Below are 14,529 nucleotides of genomic sequence, written 5' to 3' on the forward strand. Positions count from 1 at the left end.
AGGGAGGCTGGGCAGGAGAGGGAGAGCCCGCCGCCGGTTGCGTCGCCACCGCACCCGCATTGTTCAGCCAGAGATCGGCTCCGCCCAGCCGCTGCCGCACAAACTCCCGAAACCGCCGCACGTCGTCGGGGCGGCTGCAGTCGCAGGGCAGGCCGTGCACCCGCTCCGCCCCAAACTCGCTTCTCAGCTGGTCCAGGGCAGCCCACAGCCGCTCCTCGTCGCGGCCGCACAGCGCCACCTGGTCTCCCAGCTGCAGGAACTCTCTGGCCATGGCATAGCCCAGGCCCTTGCTGCTGCCCGTGATGACCACGCGCTTCTGCTGGCCGCCTTGTGCTGGCGCTGCGCCCTGCTGCTGCCCCGGGCTTGCTGCCGCCTGCGCCCGGCAGCGGCGGCGCGGCCGGCGGCGGGAAGGGTGCTGCCAGGCGCGCCATGTCGCTGATCGGTTGCTGATGCCAACAGCGCGATGCTGGGCGCTGGCTGGGCGTGCCTGGGCGCCCTTGTGTTGCCGCCGCATCTCATTCCGAAACTGCAGGGCGCTGCGCTGGCTGCCACCGGCTCAGTTGAAGTGGACTTAACAGGGGAAGATGCGTTCATCTGTCTTGCTATTAGGGTGAGCCGGGATTAGGGCGGGCCGCCAACGCAGCGCTCGCAGCGTGCGCTGGCGCCGTCGTTTTGGCATTTCACCAACTCTTGCCGGCGCAGGCAGGCGGGCAGCAAGCAAACAGTAGTCGCAGCTCCAGCGGCAAAGGAAATGCTGCCGTGCTGACTGCCTAACTGCACCGGCATCCAGTGCTTCCCTGTAGCGCTCATCAGCCACCCCACCCCAGCATCCTCGCAGTGCATTTGCAGGTGAGCAAGTGACCGATCGTACAATGAAAGAATCAGGGAGCAGCGCGCAACTACCAGGTCCTTCGAGATATGAGCATGGTACTGACTCAGGACTTTGGCTGTACCGCCCCCGACTCCACCAAGTAGGGCACCTCCGCCGCCAGCCAGGGCGCCAGCCCCAGGCACAGCGCGTGCGCCACGCCAAAGTGCGGGCTGTTCTTGGCCCACAGCGGCTTGAAGTGTATCGTGAGGCAGATCTTGCCGCCGCGGTACATCTTGGCCGTCTTGCCCTCCAGCTCGGGCAGCTCGATCTCGGGCGCGGTGGCGGGGTAGGTGGCGGGGATGTCAAACTGCGGCGGGACGGGTGCAGCGAAGGAGGATGCACACTAGGAGGCAGGGCAGGGGCGACTCAGGTTGGGGCAGCTCGGCCGCCACGCCAGGGCCGCCCTCTCCTCCCACCTGCTGCTCCCCCTCTGTGCTGCGCTGCTCGCACCCTGCCGCTCTCCGGGCGCCCCTGCCCTGCCCTGCTGCCGCTGCCCTGCCCTGCCCTGCTCCCCTGGCCCCAGCCCCAGGCCTACCCCCCGCCCCACCTGGAAGTCAAACTCGTAGCGGATGAGGTCGTGGATGTACCAGCACTTGCCCGACCAGTGCGTCCCCTCCTTGTTGCTGGGCCGGATGGTGAACCAGTCGAGGTCGGCGGCCTTGCTAATCTCGATGTATTTGATCAGGGCCTGCAGCTCCTGCGGCGCGCACGCCGGGAGGAGCACAGAGAAGGCACAGGAGGGGAGGGGAGCTCAGGAGGGAGGTGGCGGAGCATGATGCTGCTGCTGTTGCAGCAGTGGGCCTGGGAGGAGGGCCAGCAGGGGGTGCGGATCGATGCCTGTGGGTCCAGCCTGCTGCCGCTGCTGCCTCCCCAGCTGTCACCACCCCCGGCAGGCACCCCGCACCTCCTTGAGCCGCTTCTGCCACTCCTCCTTCTCGCGCGGCCCCGCCTTCACGGTCAGCAGCGGGATCTTCTGCACCGTGGCGCGCGTGGTGGGGTCCCACGACTGGTCGCCCATGGCTGCCTGTGCCGCTGGTCAAATTGGCGGTGCCAAGGGCTGGTGCTTGACAAAAGTGCTGCCTGCAAGCAGCAGCGGCGGCGGCAGCAGTGGCGACGGCAGGTGCAGCATGGGCGTCCCGCGGCTTCAATGCAATAACACATCTCACGGGTGCCTAGGGAGGGGGCAGTGCGAGCGCAGGGCCAGGCAGCGCAGAGATGGCGTCCACAACCTTGCGGAGGGCTCACTTTACGGACGCTGGTGCAGGACACACGAGACCACCAGCGGATGCAAATGAGTAGGAAGCACTGGATGGCTTGCTCAATTCCCTCTCTGGGCGTGCGAGCCGGAACCCGCAAGCAGGAGTGCTCAGCGGCGATGGAAGCGAGCGGATGCAGTGAGTTGCACGTTTTTAAACATCTCCGATCGATCGGTAGGCTGTGTCTGAGCGCACTGCCTACGCAAGCTGACTGGACCTCTGCGTATGAGGCCCTGATCGCTCACAAACCTGTTGCCGACACTTTGGGCCAACGCTGCCGTGTGCTGATCGCCCAGGCCGCAACGACATGCTGGGTTGGCCTCCCTCGCTCTACCTGTCTGCAGCCAGCTCCCTACTGGGCTCGGTGCTCTTTGGTGGGTGCGCTGGCAGCGACGCTGGCCAGCCGGGGCGCAATCCCTCTCCGCCCGCCCGCCCGCCCGCCCGCCTCCCGCCCAGCGCGCCCGTCCAAGGCCCGCCGCCTTGCAGAGGCGGCGCACGCGTGACCCCTGCCTGCTCCCTCTGCCTGTTCCCCCTGCCTGCTCTCGATGCAGGCTACCACCTGGGAGTGCTCAACACCTGCCAGTCGCATGTGGAGGCCGATCTGAACACCTCCCACGAGGGAGGGGGCGCCGCCATGGTGGCCGGCCTGCTGGTGGGCGCCACCCTGGGCTCCCTCCTGTCGGGCCGCCTGGCCGACCGCTTCGGGCCGCGGTGAGCCCCCAGTTTTGCCAGACGCGCAATCGGCTGTTCACACAGTGTGGCACGGCACGAGTCATTCTTTGCCAAACAGAGGCGATGCGGGCACACCGCTGCTGGCTCCCTGCCAATGAGCAGCGCCACCTTGCCCTCCGCTCCTTCTTGCAGGACCGCCAGCGCGATGAACACGGCGGCCCTGCTGGCCGGCGCCGCGCTCAGCCTGGGCGCGCGCCAGCTGCCGGCCATGCTGCTGGGCCGCGCCGTGGCGGGGTTGGGCTCCGGCGCCGCCTCGGTGCTGGTGCCGCGATACCTGGCGGAGATTGCGCCGGTGTCGATCCGCGGCGCGCTGGGCACCCTCACGCAGGCAAGCCCGGCTCGAGGGGAGGGGTTCTGCCACCACCACCGTCATGCTCTGCTGGTTGGGCGACGTCATGCTCGCTGCATTCACTCTCCTGCTGGCGCTGACCTGCTTGTCCTTGCCTCCCTCCTCCTGCACCCCTCCCTCGCTGTCAGGTCTTTGTCAACGTGGGCATCCTTTCCTCCTACATTATCGGCCTGCCGTACGAAGGCGGCACAGACAGCGTCAGCCTGATGGGGCACGATGTGGCCTGGTGGTGAGCGGCACAGCCGTGGTGCATACGCTGCCCATGGCCGACCCGCCGGGCCCAGGGCTCACCCCCCTACTGCGCCGCCCTCCCTGCAGGCGCATCATGTTTGCGGCGGCGCTGGGCCCGGCCCTGCTGCAGGGCGTGGCGCTGCTGGCCTGCCCCGAGTCGCCCGTCTGGCTGCTGCGCGTGGGCCAGCCGGCTCGCGCGGCCAAGGCGCTGCGCCGCCTGCACGGCCGCCGCTTCAGGCCCCAGGACTACCCCAAGCTGCAGCAGGCGGCAGAGGCGGCGGCCGGCTCGCCGCTGGCCGCGGCGGGGGAGGCGCCGCTGCTGGCGGCAGAGCAGGGGGGCGGCGAGGAGGGGCGGGCCCACGAGCACCCGCTCCCGGGCTGGTCGGCGCTGTGGCACCCGCGCTACCGCCGCGTCATGACCCTGGCCGCCGCGCTGCCACTGCTGCAGCAGCTGTCTGGCATCAACAGCATCGTCTTCTTTTCCACAGAGGTGGGGAGGAGGAGGGGCACCCATGCAGGCTGCCCCAGGCCCAGCCGGGATCCGCCGCGATCCAGGTCTGACGCACTCATGACGTGCTGCCGCACCCCCTGCACACCCACGCACCGCAGGTGTTTGAGCAGGCGGGGCTCAGCTCGCCCATCCTGGGCAGCATCGCAGTGGGGGCCACCAACCTGAGTGAGCTGCGGTGGTGGCGACGGGGAGGCAAGGCCTTGGGAGCTCCAGCGCCAGCGCTGAGTCCACCTTGGCTGCTCCTCCGCGCTGACCTCCGCCTCACCCTGCCCAGTGCTCCTGCCCTCTCCCGCGTGCAGCCTTCACCATTGTGGCTGCCTTTCTGATGGACCGAGCAGGACGCAGGCCCCTCATCATCTGCTCCTTTGCCGGCATGGGCGCCTGCCTGGCCACGCTCTCCGCCTTCATGCTGCTGCCAAGTGAGCTAGAGCGGGCCGCCCCGCCCCGCTCCGCAATCCCCCGCTCCCCCAGCCCCGCTCGCTGTATGCCTGCGGCACAATCCTCGCTGATGCTTCTGACCATAGAGGCCGGAGATTCGTGGGTGTTGGGGCAGGGAAGCCCAGTGGTGCGTTGCCCTCCCATGATCCCACGCTGGGTGCAATCGCCCGGCCCGCCCTGCAGCCCCCAAGGCCCTGGAGGGCGCCGCCTCTCTGGCATGCATCCTGGCCTACATGGTGTTCTTTGCCATCGGCGCGGGCCCGCTGCCCTTCCTCGTCCTCCCCGAGATCCTGCCCCAGGAGATCATGGGCACGGCGCAGGTTGGGGCGGGCCCGCGCTTGGGTGTGTATACGATATACATCCATGATTGGGTGGTACGGGGCAGCATGTTGCCGACCCTGGCCCGACCTGGGCACGGCCCGACCCCTCCCTCCGGGCCGCCCGGGCGAGCCGGGTGTCCCTCTGCCACGCCAGGAGCCTCCCGCCCTGGCCCTCACCTGCCCGCCACCCGCCGCCTCCCGCGCCGCAGGCCTTCTGCACCAGCCTCAACTGGAGCTCCAACATCCTCATCGGCGCCACCTTCCCCCTCATGCTGTCCACGCTGGGTATCGCGGGCTCCTACCTCGTGTACGCCGCCCTCTGCGCCTTCTCCGCCGCCTTCATGGCCCGCCGCATGGTGGAGACCAACCAGCTTCCCGTGGAGCACATCCGCGCCCTGCTCATGGGCACAGACCACTAGCCAGGCCTGCACGCGCCACTACGCCAGGCCTGCACGCACCGCCGCCCGGCTGCGCGGGCCGCTGGCCACGGTGTGCACGCGCCGGTGGCCGGCAGCGCCCTGTGACAGCCGACAGCGATGCGGCTGTCCAGCACCTTGGGCGCATTGGTGCCCTGTAGCCCGCTGCGATGCCAGGGCCGCAGCAGAGTCATGCGTGCAATCCCTCCTTCAACTCCTGTCTCCGTGCTGTGCCTGCCACTCTTTGCTTCCGCGCCGTGCTTTATCTGTCCTCCGCCTCTGCTGCTCTGCTCCTGCTGCTTCCGTGCCTCTCTTTAGCTCGCCCCTCCTCTCCCGCTCTTGCTGCACCCTTGCACAGCTTCCGTCTGCCTGCTGCCCACCTGTGCTGGCCTGCTCTCTTTCGATAACAACAAGGCAGGCAAACAAGAGCCAGGGTGGCAGATGTGTGCCAGAAGCAAGCGGGAGTGGGGAGTGGTCAATGAATGGCATGCATTAGGGGCAAGGGCCTGCTGGGTGGCCAGCTCAAATGTGCGTGGCATGGAAACAAAAAGGGGAAGGAGCAGCTGCTGCGAACTGCTGGGGAAGAGGGAGACGAGGGAAGTGCGGACAGGTGTGACAGCTTGCTGCCGCCATCCCCGGCAGCCCCCGAGGGAGGTGCAGAGGTGGCAGCAGGAGGGGGAGGGCCTCCTCAGACCCGGCGGCCGCCCGCACGTGCCGTGGACGCGCCGGTGCTGCTGGTGCGCTTGCCGGTGCCGCCCTTCTGCGTCCGCTGCTGCTGCTGCTTGTTGGTCTGGGCCAGGCGCTGGTTCAGGCGGCAGGCGTTGGCCTGGCGCCGCGCCTCGGCCGCCCCAGACTCGTCGCCGACCTGCAGAAGTGCCGCCGGGCAGGAGGGGAGCGTCAGCGCACGGGCGGGAGAGGAGCGTCGACCGCATCGACGCTGCAGCGGAGCCGCCTGCTCTGCGGCGCGTGCCGCCTGCCCGGGCAGCTGCTTTGCTCCACATGACCCATCCAGACACGCGCCCAAAACACACACACACACACACACAATACACGCACACACAGCCAGCCAGCCACACCCACGCTCACCTTCTGCTTCAGGTCTGCCAGCAGGCGGTAGAAGGGCTCCAGGATGGGATGGATGGCGGTGCGCTGCTGGCCGCTCATGATGCCGGCCAGCGTCTGCAGCAGACACACACATGGAGGCGGGCCGGGGCGGGGCGGGGTGGATCGGGGACGCGCCAGCCGCGGAAGGGGGCAAAGGGCAGGTTGCCGGGAGCAGCTGCGGGAGCGCGCAGCGGTGCCTGGCAGCGGCTCGGGCGGCCAGCCAGGGGCGGCGCTGTGATTGCAACAGCAATGCTGCCGCCGAATCCCCACACACACCTGGGCGTTGACCAGCGCCCCGGTGGCGTAGTCGATCGCCGCCTCGCCCTGCCCCGTCTTGTCCAGCAGGATCGCCGTGTCCCTGCGATTGTGGGGGAGCGGCGGCGTGGGGAGGGTTGCGGGGGCAGGCAGCGACGCCGTGAGCTGCGGCCTGGGGCTGGGTGTGCTGTGCGGGCGGGAGGGAGGGAAGGAAGGTGCTGCCCTTCGAGGCCTCTCCCCGACCGCCACCGAAAGCACACCATTCACGGCTGGCCTCCTACAGGGAGCAGTTGACCACCTCATCCACCGCCAGCCAGCAGCTGATCCCCCATGCTCCCCTCCGTTGAGCCGAGACCCCTGCCCCGCCCACCCAGCAGCACGTGGGGCCGACCCCGCTGCAAGCCGCGGAGGGGCGCCGGCGCCGCAGGCCCTGCCAGCTGATGGTCCAAGGAAGGAAAAAAGAAAGCAAGGCACACCACGTGCCGCGCACCTGAGGATGGAGATGCGGTTCTGCAGCAGCTCGGGCGAGTAGACCTGGATGGACTCATCCATGATGGCCAGCACGCTCTCGTGGAAATCAATCGACTCCTGCACCATGCCGCGCCGCCTGCGGGACGCACCGGGGGCCGGCGGGCGGCGGCGGGGTGGGGAGAGGCCGGGTGGGGGCCCGGCGGCTGGTGGGGGCGAGGCCGAGGTTGCAGAGGAGGGCGCTAGGGGTGGGCTTTGCCCCTCGGTGCAGCCCCCTGAATCCTGCCGTCGCGGCGACCTGCCAGCCGCCAGCGCACACACACTCCCCACACCCTGCCGCCACCCCGCCACTCGCCACCCACCTGAAGTGCTGGGCGAGGGCATACATGACGTTGAGCTGCTGCATGGAGCCGGCACCCCACACCGCCACCGCAATGTCCAGCGCCTTGCCCAGCAGCACCTCGCTGCGCTCGTACTGCTGCTGCCCGTCCAGCACGCCGGCTGCGGGGCGGGGGGAGCAGGGGCAGGGTTGCGGGCACACGGCGGGCAGCAAGGTCGGCGGCAGGTGTGGCGGCTGGCTGGCATGGCCATGCCAGCACCTCGTCGGGCCGGCAGCGGCCGCTGCTGCAGCCCCGCCGCGGGGTGCAAGGCCCGCCGCTCCCCACAGCTAGCCAGCAGCTAGCAGCGGCAGCAGGCGCCCGCGTGGCACCCACCCGCATTCATCAGGTTGCGCATGGCATAATTCTGGGCCTTGTGCACCGGGGACAGCTCCTCCTCGCCCTCCTCGCCCCCAGCCGCCGCCGCAGCCGCCTGCTCTGCCTCGATATGCTCCAGCCCGCTCCCCGGGTCAGCCTCAGCCTCGCCCTCGGCCTCGGCAGCTGCGCCGTTGGCGGCTGCAGGTCCCTTGCCGGCGCCAGCCTCCTCGCCCTCCTTGTCGCCAGCCGCCGTCTTGTCGGCGCCCTCTGCAGCCAGCCGCTCCGCCTCGCCCAGCAGCTCCGCCGCCGACTCCACCAGCATGTTGGCAGCCTCCGCCTGCAGCAGCCAGGCAGCCAGCCAGGAGCCCAGCCCGTCTGCTTGAAGGCAGCCCACAAGGAGAAGGAGGATCCGCAGTACGCACATGCGCCCTGAGCCTGCGCCCAGAGCCTGCGCTGCCCTCATCCTGCTGCCACGTGCGCACGCCGGCCTCTGCACACCACCCCCACACGCCCCCCACCCCCCCACCCACACCCACCCACACTAGCATGCATGGCCTGGCTCCCCGAGAAAGCGGGGCAGCCACCCACCTCCCGTTGCGTGCCCCCAAGGAAGGCGGTGAGCTCATACTTGATCTTCTCCACCATTCCGTGCAGCGGGCCGTGCTGGCGGCGCGCCACAGCCAAGGCCTCCTCGTACGCAGCCTGCAGGGGGAGAGCGTGCGTGCGTGTGGGTGGGTGGGTGGGGGTAAGGGTGTGGCTGTGTGGGGAGGGCGGGGTGGGGGTCCAGGTGTGGCTGTGGGGATGCGTGACAAGGGGGCCCAGGGGGCATGCCACAGGTGCGCGGCTGGCTGCTGGCTGCCGTGGTGGGACCCCATGCTGCCTCCCCTGGCCGCCCCGCCTGCCCCGCCCACCCCCCCCCGGCACGCGCAGCAGGCCCCCCGCGCCGCACCCACCCGCGCCGACGCCCGCTTCTTCTCCGCCTTGAGCACGTACGCGTAATTCATCAGCGCCCGCACCTGCGGCCCCTTGTCCTCAATGTGCAGCGAGGTGCGGTAGGCGATGGCCAGGGCAGCCTTGGTCTCATCCACCTTCTGCTGAGCCAGCAGCATGTCGCTGCAGACACCAGGGCGGGCGGGCGGTGTGCGGAGAGTGAGGCGGGGCGGGGCGGGGCAGGGTTGTTGGGCAAGGAGGAGGCGTGGGCATGCGGCGCAGCAAGGTCAGGAAGGCAGCAAAAATGACAGGGCGCCCCGCCGCCGGCGGCAGCAGCGACGGCGCGGGCGGCGCATGGGAGGAGCGGCCCGCTGGGGCGGCGGCAGCGACGGAGGGCGCACCCCAGCGCAAAGGCGCAGGCCGCCACCAGGTGCGGCCGCGCCTTGCCCGCATTCTCGGGCAGCAGCAGCAGATCCAGCGCCGCCTTCTGCTCGCGGCAGCCCTGCACCAGGTTGCTGCAGCGGGAGGGGGCGCGGTGCGGCGCGTAGGCGGTCGCACCAGGGCAAGGCAGGGGGGCACGCCAGCCATCCGGCCAGCGTCCCAGCCAAGGCGCGCAGTCTGCCGGGCCGCATCTCCAACCAGCTGTGTTGAACCGGCCAAACAATGGGACCAGCAGGGGCGCTGCATTCCGCGCGCCCGCTCACTTGTTCTCCTTCACCAGCTTGTGGGCGTGCAGGCTGAGCTGCCGCGCCTTCTGCTCCAGCTCATTCATCTCCCCCTCCGTCTCCACCCCCTCAAAGCTCAGCTCCGGGGCGGGCATGTCTGCCAGGCGCTCCAGCACCTCCGCCGCCGCCTCCTCGTCGCCCGAGGCCTCCACCGGCTGCACCAGCGCGGCGATCTCGGAGCTCGTCGGCAACACGTTCACGGCGACGGGCGGCCCCTCCTCGCCCTCGCCCGCAGCAGCCGGCTCCTCCTCGGCCGCTGCAGCCAGCTGCTCAGCTGGCGCGGGCATGGCGACTGCTGCTGCTGCCGCTGCCGCTGCCGCTGCCGCTGCCGCCTTCTCCTTTGCTGCTACCTCGGCAGCCGCCTTCTCCTTTGCTGCTGCCTCAGCAGCCGCCTGCTCCTTGGCTGCTGCCTCGGCAGCTGCCTTCTGCTGTGCAGCCGCCTGCTTGGCAGCCTCAGCCTCAGCTGCCGCATTTCCTGCTGCTGCAGCAGCAGCAGCGGCAGCGGCAGCCTCCGCTTGAGCAGCCGGCGCTGGTGCTGGTGCCGCGGGCTTGGCCTTGGGGACAGGACACTTGGGCAACACGGGGGCGGCCGAGCGCTGCGGCGCGGGCGTGGCTGCCTGGGCCATGGGGGCAACACTGCAGAGAACGGGAGTGGCAGCACGAGTGAAATGGCTGCAGCGGCATGCTGACCGCCACACTGCAGCTTCAGCAGCAGCAATGCAGGCGGTGGAGCAGCAGGCGGTGCAGCGGTGCATGGTGCCGAATCCAAGCTTCCGCCGGAGGGGCAGACGGGAGGCATGGGCCCTGATTCCTCGCCCCTGCCTCGACGCTGTTGGTGCATCGCAAAAAGGCAGGGGCTGTGAACTTGCCTGGCAGCAGCGGCGGCAGCGGAGGTGGAGGCCTCAGCGGAGGCGGCGGCAGGGGGGCTGGCTGGCGGCGGGCGGCGCTGCACCGACTTCTTGGCGGGCGACACACGCTTCTTCGCGGGGCTGCTGCTGTTGCTGCTGCGGGCTGCCCCGCTGCCCTGCTTAGGTTTGCTCTTGCCCAGCACAAGGTAGGCCGCCGCGCCCGCGACAGCCACGGCCGCCGCGAGTCCCACTCCAATAATCACGCCGGAGCCGCCGCTGGATGAGGCGACGGGGGCTGCGCTGCTCTTTGAGGGCGCCATCACAACATCCTCCAGAGGTGCCGGTGCTGTCTCCTCCTCAGAGTACTCGGCGTCGCTCATTGCTTGTCGTGCACAGCCGGGTAATCGAACGCACTGCGCTTGCTGCTGCGGATGATGCATGCTATCCTGCGGCGTGCTTTCTCTGTACCCAGGCCACGCAGCATTTTGCCGCGAATGCTGCGTCATTCGCGCCAGATGCGCATTCATCGCCATCCGGCCATCCCAAGTACCCTAATTGGGGGTCTCCCGTGCCCTGCAAGCACTGCTCTTTGCGCTGGCTGGGCGGCAGCCAGCCATGCGCCGATCAACCGCGACCGCGCTGTTCCTGCTGTATCTGATGGCTGTGGGGACAGCAGCGGCCCGCCGGCTGCATCAAGGTGCGCATGTTAAAGGGCCACCTGGCCCTCCCCTGCCTCGCAGCAGCGGAGCTGGGCACCGGCCAGGAGCGCCCCAGCCGCGCAGCATAGTGGCAATAGAGGGGGCGCCTGGAGCCCCTGCCACCACATATGCCGGGTGCCGCCGCCTGCCGCACTGAATTGCGGCAACTCCCTGTGCTGAACGTGCGCGTTTTGCTTGCAGGAGACGAGTGGGATGAAGATACCGTTGGTGGCGATGAAGTCTCGCCCCCAGCAGCCACCAAGGGCGTTGGCGAGGAGGAGGTTGGCACGGATGCCGCCACACTGGCAGCAGCCGAGGAGGAGGAGGCCAGCCTGCTTGGTGCGACGCAAAAAGCCAGCAGCGCTAGCACCGACGCCAAGCAAGGCGCTGGCACCAAGGGAAAGGAGGGACCTGAAGAGACTGACGAGAAGGAGGACAGCGAGGACAGCGCCAAGGCGGCCGGAAAGGGCGCCGCTGCCAGCGACGAGGGCGAGGAGAAGAAGGTGCCAGTGCCGCCCACGCCCGCCGACGAGGACAGCAGCAACAGCGGTGACAAGGAGACAGGTGCTTGTCCAGGCAGCGGGAGGTGATGGTCGAATTGCACACAGCCTACTCTAGATCCATGCTTGCAGCCGCCCCCCTTCAGCTAGCTCGCTGCGGTTGCATGCACGTTGGCTCACAATCAGCCTGCCTGTTGTTGTGTGCTCTCCTGCCTGCCTCCTCTCCTGTCCGGCCTGCAGAGGAGGATTATGACTACGGTGACTATGGGCAGGAACCGAAGGAGGAGGAGGCGGAAGAGAAGAAGGGCTCAGCAACAGCAGCATCCTCCACCGGCGTGAGCACAAAGGCTGCCGCCAACGCCACCGCCGCTGCCGGCAAGGCACCCGCCAAGGGCAAAGAGGGTGGGTGAGCTGGCTGGAAGCTCCTGGCTTGCACATCGCAGCTGGCTGGCAGCCATGCCGCTACTGTTGCACATGTGCAGGGATTGTTGCAAGTGGGCTGCGCGGCTGGGCAGACACTGCATGGAGGCACCCCATGCCACCCAGCTGGGCCAATGGCTGGCTTGTTCTGCAGGCAGCGGGCTGCTGTGCCACGCTGATTGAGTGTGCCTGCTGGTGTGCCTGCCGCCTGCTGGTGCAGGCAAGGAGGAGATGGCAGCGTCAGACAAGGAGGCAGAGGCTCCAGCAGCAGAAGGAGGTGGCTCCAGCAAAAGCAAGGGCAGCAAGGCCAGCTCCAAAACCAGCAAACCTGCCGAGGCAGAGGCAGAAGAGGAGGAGGAGGAGGAGGAGGAGGAGGAGGGCAGCCCCACAGCAGCTTCTGCACCTTTGCCCAGCAGCCGGGAGGAGGAGGAGGCAGAGGAGGCACCCGCCAAGAAGAACAAGGGCACCAAGCCATACACCCCGAAGAAGACAGGCAGCAAAGCAGCAGCGACGGCAGTCGCGCCGGCTCCTGGGCCTGCTCCTTGGCAGGCCCCGGAGGAAGAGAAGGAGACAGGGAAGACTAAGAAGACTGGCGCCAAGGCAGACGAGAAGAAGGCGGGCAGCAAAGCAGCCGTTCCAGCTGCCGCCCCAGCACCCGCAGCAGGGGAAGAGGAGAGCAGCGGCAAGCAAGGCGGCGGCAAGGCAGGTGTGAAGGAGCAGAGCGGCGAGGCGGCGCCTGCTCCTGCTCCAGCTGCGAAGCACCAGCATGGGAAGGAGGAGGGGGAAAAGGCAACCAAGGCATCAGGCAGCAGCAGCAAGGGGGAGGAGGCATCAGAGCTGGCGGGCGATGTTGAGAGCGGCACACCGACACCGCCGCCACCTGAGGAGGAGGCCTTTGGCGAGGGTGCATCTGGGCCAGACTCCAAGCCCGAGGCAGAGCAGGAGGGTCTCGAGGGAGGGGAGGACGAGGCAGATGCTGCGGCGACCGGCGGCCAGGAGAAGGCAGCAGCCACGGAGAAGCAGCAGCAGGAGGGGGAGGAGCAGCAGGAGAAGGCAGCAGGCACCCAGGCTGCCGAGGACGAGGATGTGGAGTCGGCGGTGGTGAAGGAGCAGCAGGAAGCCAGGTGCGCCGCTGCTGTGTTGCCGTCGTGTGACTCAGCCGCAGCTCAGCCATAGCTGCACTGTGCTGAGCCGCCTACGCATGCACGGGGAGCCCCTTGCTGAGCGGCGACCGTGCCCCACCGTTGCACCCCCTGCCCGCCGCTGCAGCGCCGCTTTTGGAAGCTTTATCCCTGGCCAGACAGCGCTGGTGGTGCTGGGTGCGGCGGTGGCTGGTGCCGCGGCATTCTGGTATTGGCGCCGCAGGCGGCAGGCTGCGGCGCGCCACGGCGGCGGCGCTGGAGGGCTGGAGATGGCGCAGCACACAAAGTATGCACCCATGCCCTCCCGCCCGCCTGCCTCCGACGACAGCTGGGGCACGGGCCAGCAGCAGCAGCAGCGCCAGGTGCAGCGTGACTCGTCGTGGGATCAGGACTGGTGATAGGCGATTTTCAGGCAGGCGCGAGGCGTCTCGGCGGGGGCCAGTACCAGGCAGGCGGCGCGCCACAGTGATTGCATTCTAATTTATTGGCCAGACGGGTTGTTCAGCCCATGTTCTAAATAAAGAGACCTGACACATCTGGGAGAGCTCTCGCAGAGTATTCCACGGTGTCTCGTCCAGCCTTGGCCACCTCGCTGGCACAGCCTCGTCGGCGCCCCCGCAGGCGGCGCCCAACATGGAGCGACTTGCCGAAGAGCTGCGGCCAGCGGCCGAACCATCGGATTGGGTTGAACAGCCTTTGCAATGGCAAGTGTTCTAGCAAAAGCGCAGCTGCGCAAACGATCGGCAACTGCGGCAACTTGCAGGCACAGGTTTTGCTGGAGCAGGCAGTGCAAGGACCACAAAACACAGCGCCTGTGTAGCTTGTGTAATTGTCCTATCAGTTCGTTAGCTGCGCATTGCTCCCGCAACAGCCATGGCGACTCCTGCCTCGCGGCGAGGCCTGGCAGGCCCGCTCAAACGATGGGCCGCCAATCCCCTCGTGTACAACCTATTCGTGCTGTCAATCTTCGGCGGCGGCGTGCTGCTCATGGTGCTGCCCGCTGAGCTACTGACGTTCAAGGCACCCGAGAAGGGTGAGAGTGGTTGAGGCTTTTGCAATTGGTGACGCACCTCTCGATCTCGCCGCCGTTGCAGTAGTACGCATCCATTCATTCATTCAGCACACAGACCGGCCGCCTCTTGCTCGAGGGCGGCCCACTTTGGCCTGGGCAGCCCGGGCCGCCCTCCCCCCCGGGCGCATGTTCGGTGTTGGAGGGGTGTGCCCAGCGATAGGGGGCCCCTGAAGGCATGCGCCGAGGCCGGGAAGCGTGGTTCGGCGCTGCTGCACGCTTGGCGATTTGAACAGAACCACGTGCCGCCGAGCTGCGGCCGCAGTTTCCGGCCCACGGTCTACGGTCGCAGCCACGGGACTCGGCGGCACGGCGTTTGGGCCCAAGCTTGCTGCCGCCGCCGCCGTGCCCGGGGGGCAGCGCGGCGGCGGCGGGGGCACGCTGCGACGCCCCCGTGCTGCCGAGTTGCGGCCGTAGTTTCCTGCCAGAAGCCCACGGCCACAGCCACGGGACTCGGCGGCACGGCGTTTGGGTCCACGGCTTGCTGCCGCCGCCGTCGCAGGGGTGCTGCCTGCGGCGGCGGCGGCACGGCGTTTGGGTCCACGGCTTGC

The 14,529-nt window shown here is 68.7% G+C and overlaps 5 protein-coding genes across 5 annotated transcripts in view; 3 read left to right on the forward strand and 2 right to left on the reverse strand.

Annotated features, from left to right (window-relative positions):
* Positions 1-935: 935 nt before the first annotated feature.
* CHLNCDRAFT_48466 (hypothetical protein) lies at positions 936-1,889 on the reverse strand (the record flags this gene model as incomplete). Its single annotated transcript, XM_005851375.1, has 3 exons — positions 936-1,178; positions 1,419-1,568; positions 1,776-1,889. 3 exons carry the CDS (start codon positions 1,887-1,889, stop codon positions 936-938), a joined length of 507 nt encoding a protein of 168 aa, XP_005851437.1.
* A 545-nt stretch (positions 1,890-2,434) lies between these two features.
* Positions 2,435-5,127, forward strand: CHLNCDRAFT_137750 (hypothetical protein; the record flags this gene model as incomplete). Its single annotated transcript, XM_005851083.1, has 9 exons — positions 2,435-2,501; positions 2,679-2,838; positions 2,992-3,151; positions 3,337-3,437; positions 3,527-3,929; positions 4,049-4,115; positions 4,250-4,369; positions 4,572-4,708; positions 4,918-5,127. The coding sequence occupies 9 exons, from the start codon at positions 2,435-2,437 to the stop codon at positions 5,125-5,127; spliced, it is 1,425 nt and encodes a 474-aa protein (XP_005851145.1).
* A 685-nt stretch (positions 5,128-5,812) lies between these two features.
* CHLNCDRAFT_56691 (expressed protein) lies at positions 5,813-10,545 on the reverse strand (the record flags this gene model as incomplete). Its single annotated transcript, XM_005851376.1, has 11 exons — positions 10,171-10,545; positions 9,281-9,937; positions 8,978-9,091; positions 8,600-8,759; positions 8,235-8,348; positions 7,665-7,983; positions 7,314-7,452; positions 6,974-7,090; positions 6,505-6,586; positions 6,211-6,303; positions 5,813-5,989 (listed from the first exon to the last, which is right to left on the reverse strand). The coding sequence occupies exons 1-11, from the start codon at positions 10,527-10,529 to the stop codon at positions 5,813-5,815; spliced, it is 2,331 nt and encodes a 776-aa protein (XP_005851438.1). The 5' UTR covers positions 10,530-10,545.
* Positions 10,546-10,764: 219 nt separating this feature from the next.
* CHLNCDRAFT_49872 (hypothetical protein) lies at positions 10,765-13,307 on the forward strand (the record flags this gene model as incomplete). The annotated part of the gene is made up of 5 exons (XM_005851084.1): positions 10,765-10,846; positions 11,049-11,411; positions 11,588-11,749; positions 11,988-12,891; positions 13,037-13,307. The coding sequence occupies 5 exons, from the start codon at positions 10,765-10,767 to the stop codon at positions 13,305-13,307; spliced, it is 1,782 nt and encodes a 593-aa protein (XP_005851146.1).
* A 475-nt stretch (positions 13,308-13,782) lies between these two features.
* Positions 13,783-14,529, forward strand: part of CHLNCDRAFT_56692 (hypothetical protein) — a gene marked incomplete at its 5' end in the record, with an annotated part of 6,994 nt that continues 6,247 nt past the window's right edge. Inside the window, one exon of the mRNA XM_005851085.1 lies at positions 13,783-13,942. Within this exon, the coding sequence (XP_005851147.1) occupies positions 13,783-13,942 (160 nt within the window). The remainder of the gene's footprint in view (positions 13,943-14,529) is intronic.

This window comes from Chlorella variabilis, assembly GCF_000147415.1.
Source record: "Chlorella variabilis unplaced genomic scaffold CHLNCscaffold_2, whole genome shotgun sequence".
Taxonomy (NCBI): Eukaryota; Viridiplantae; Chlorophyta; class Trebouxiophyceae; order Chlorellales; family Chlorellaceae; genus Chlorella; species Chlorella variabilis.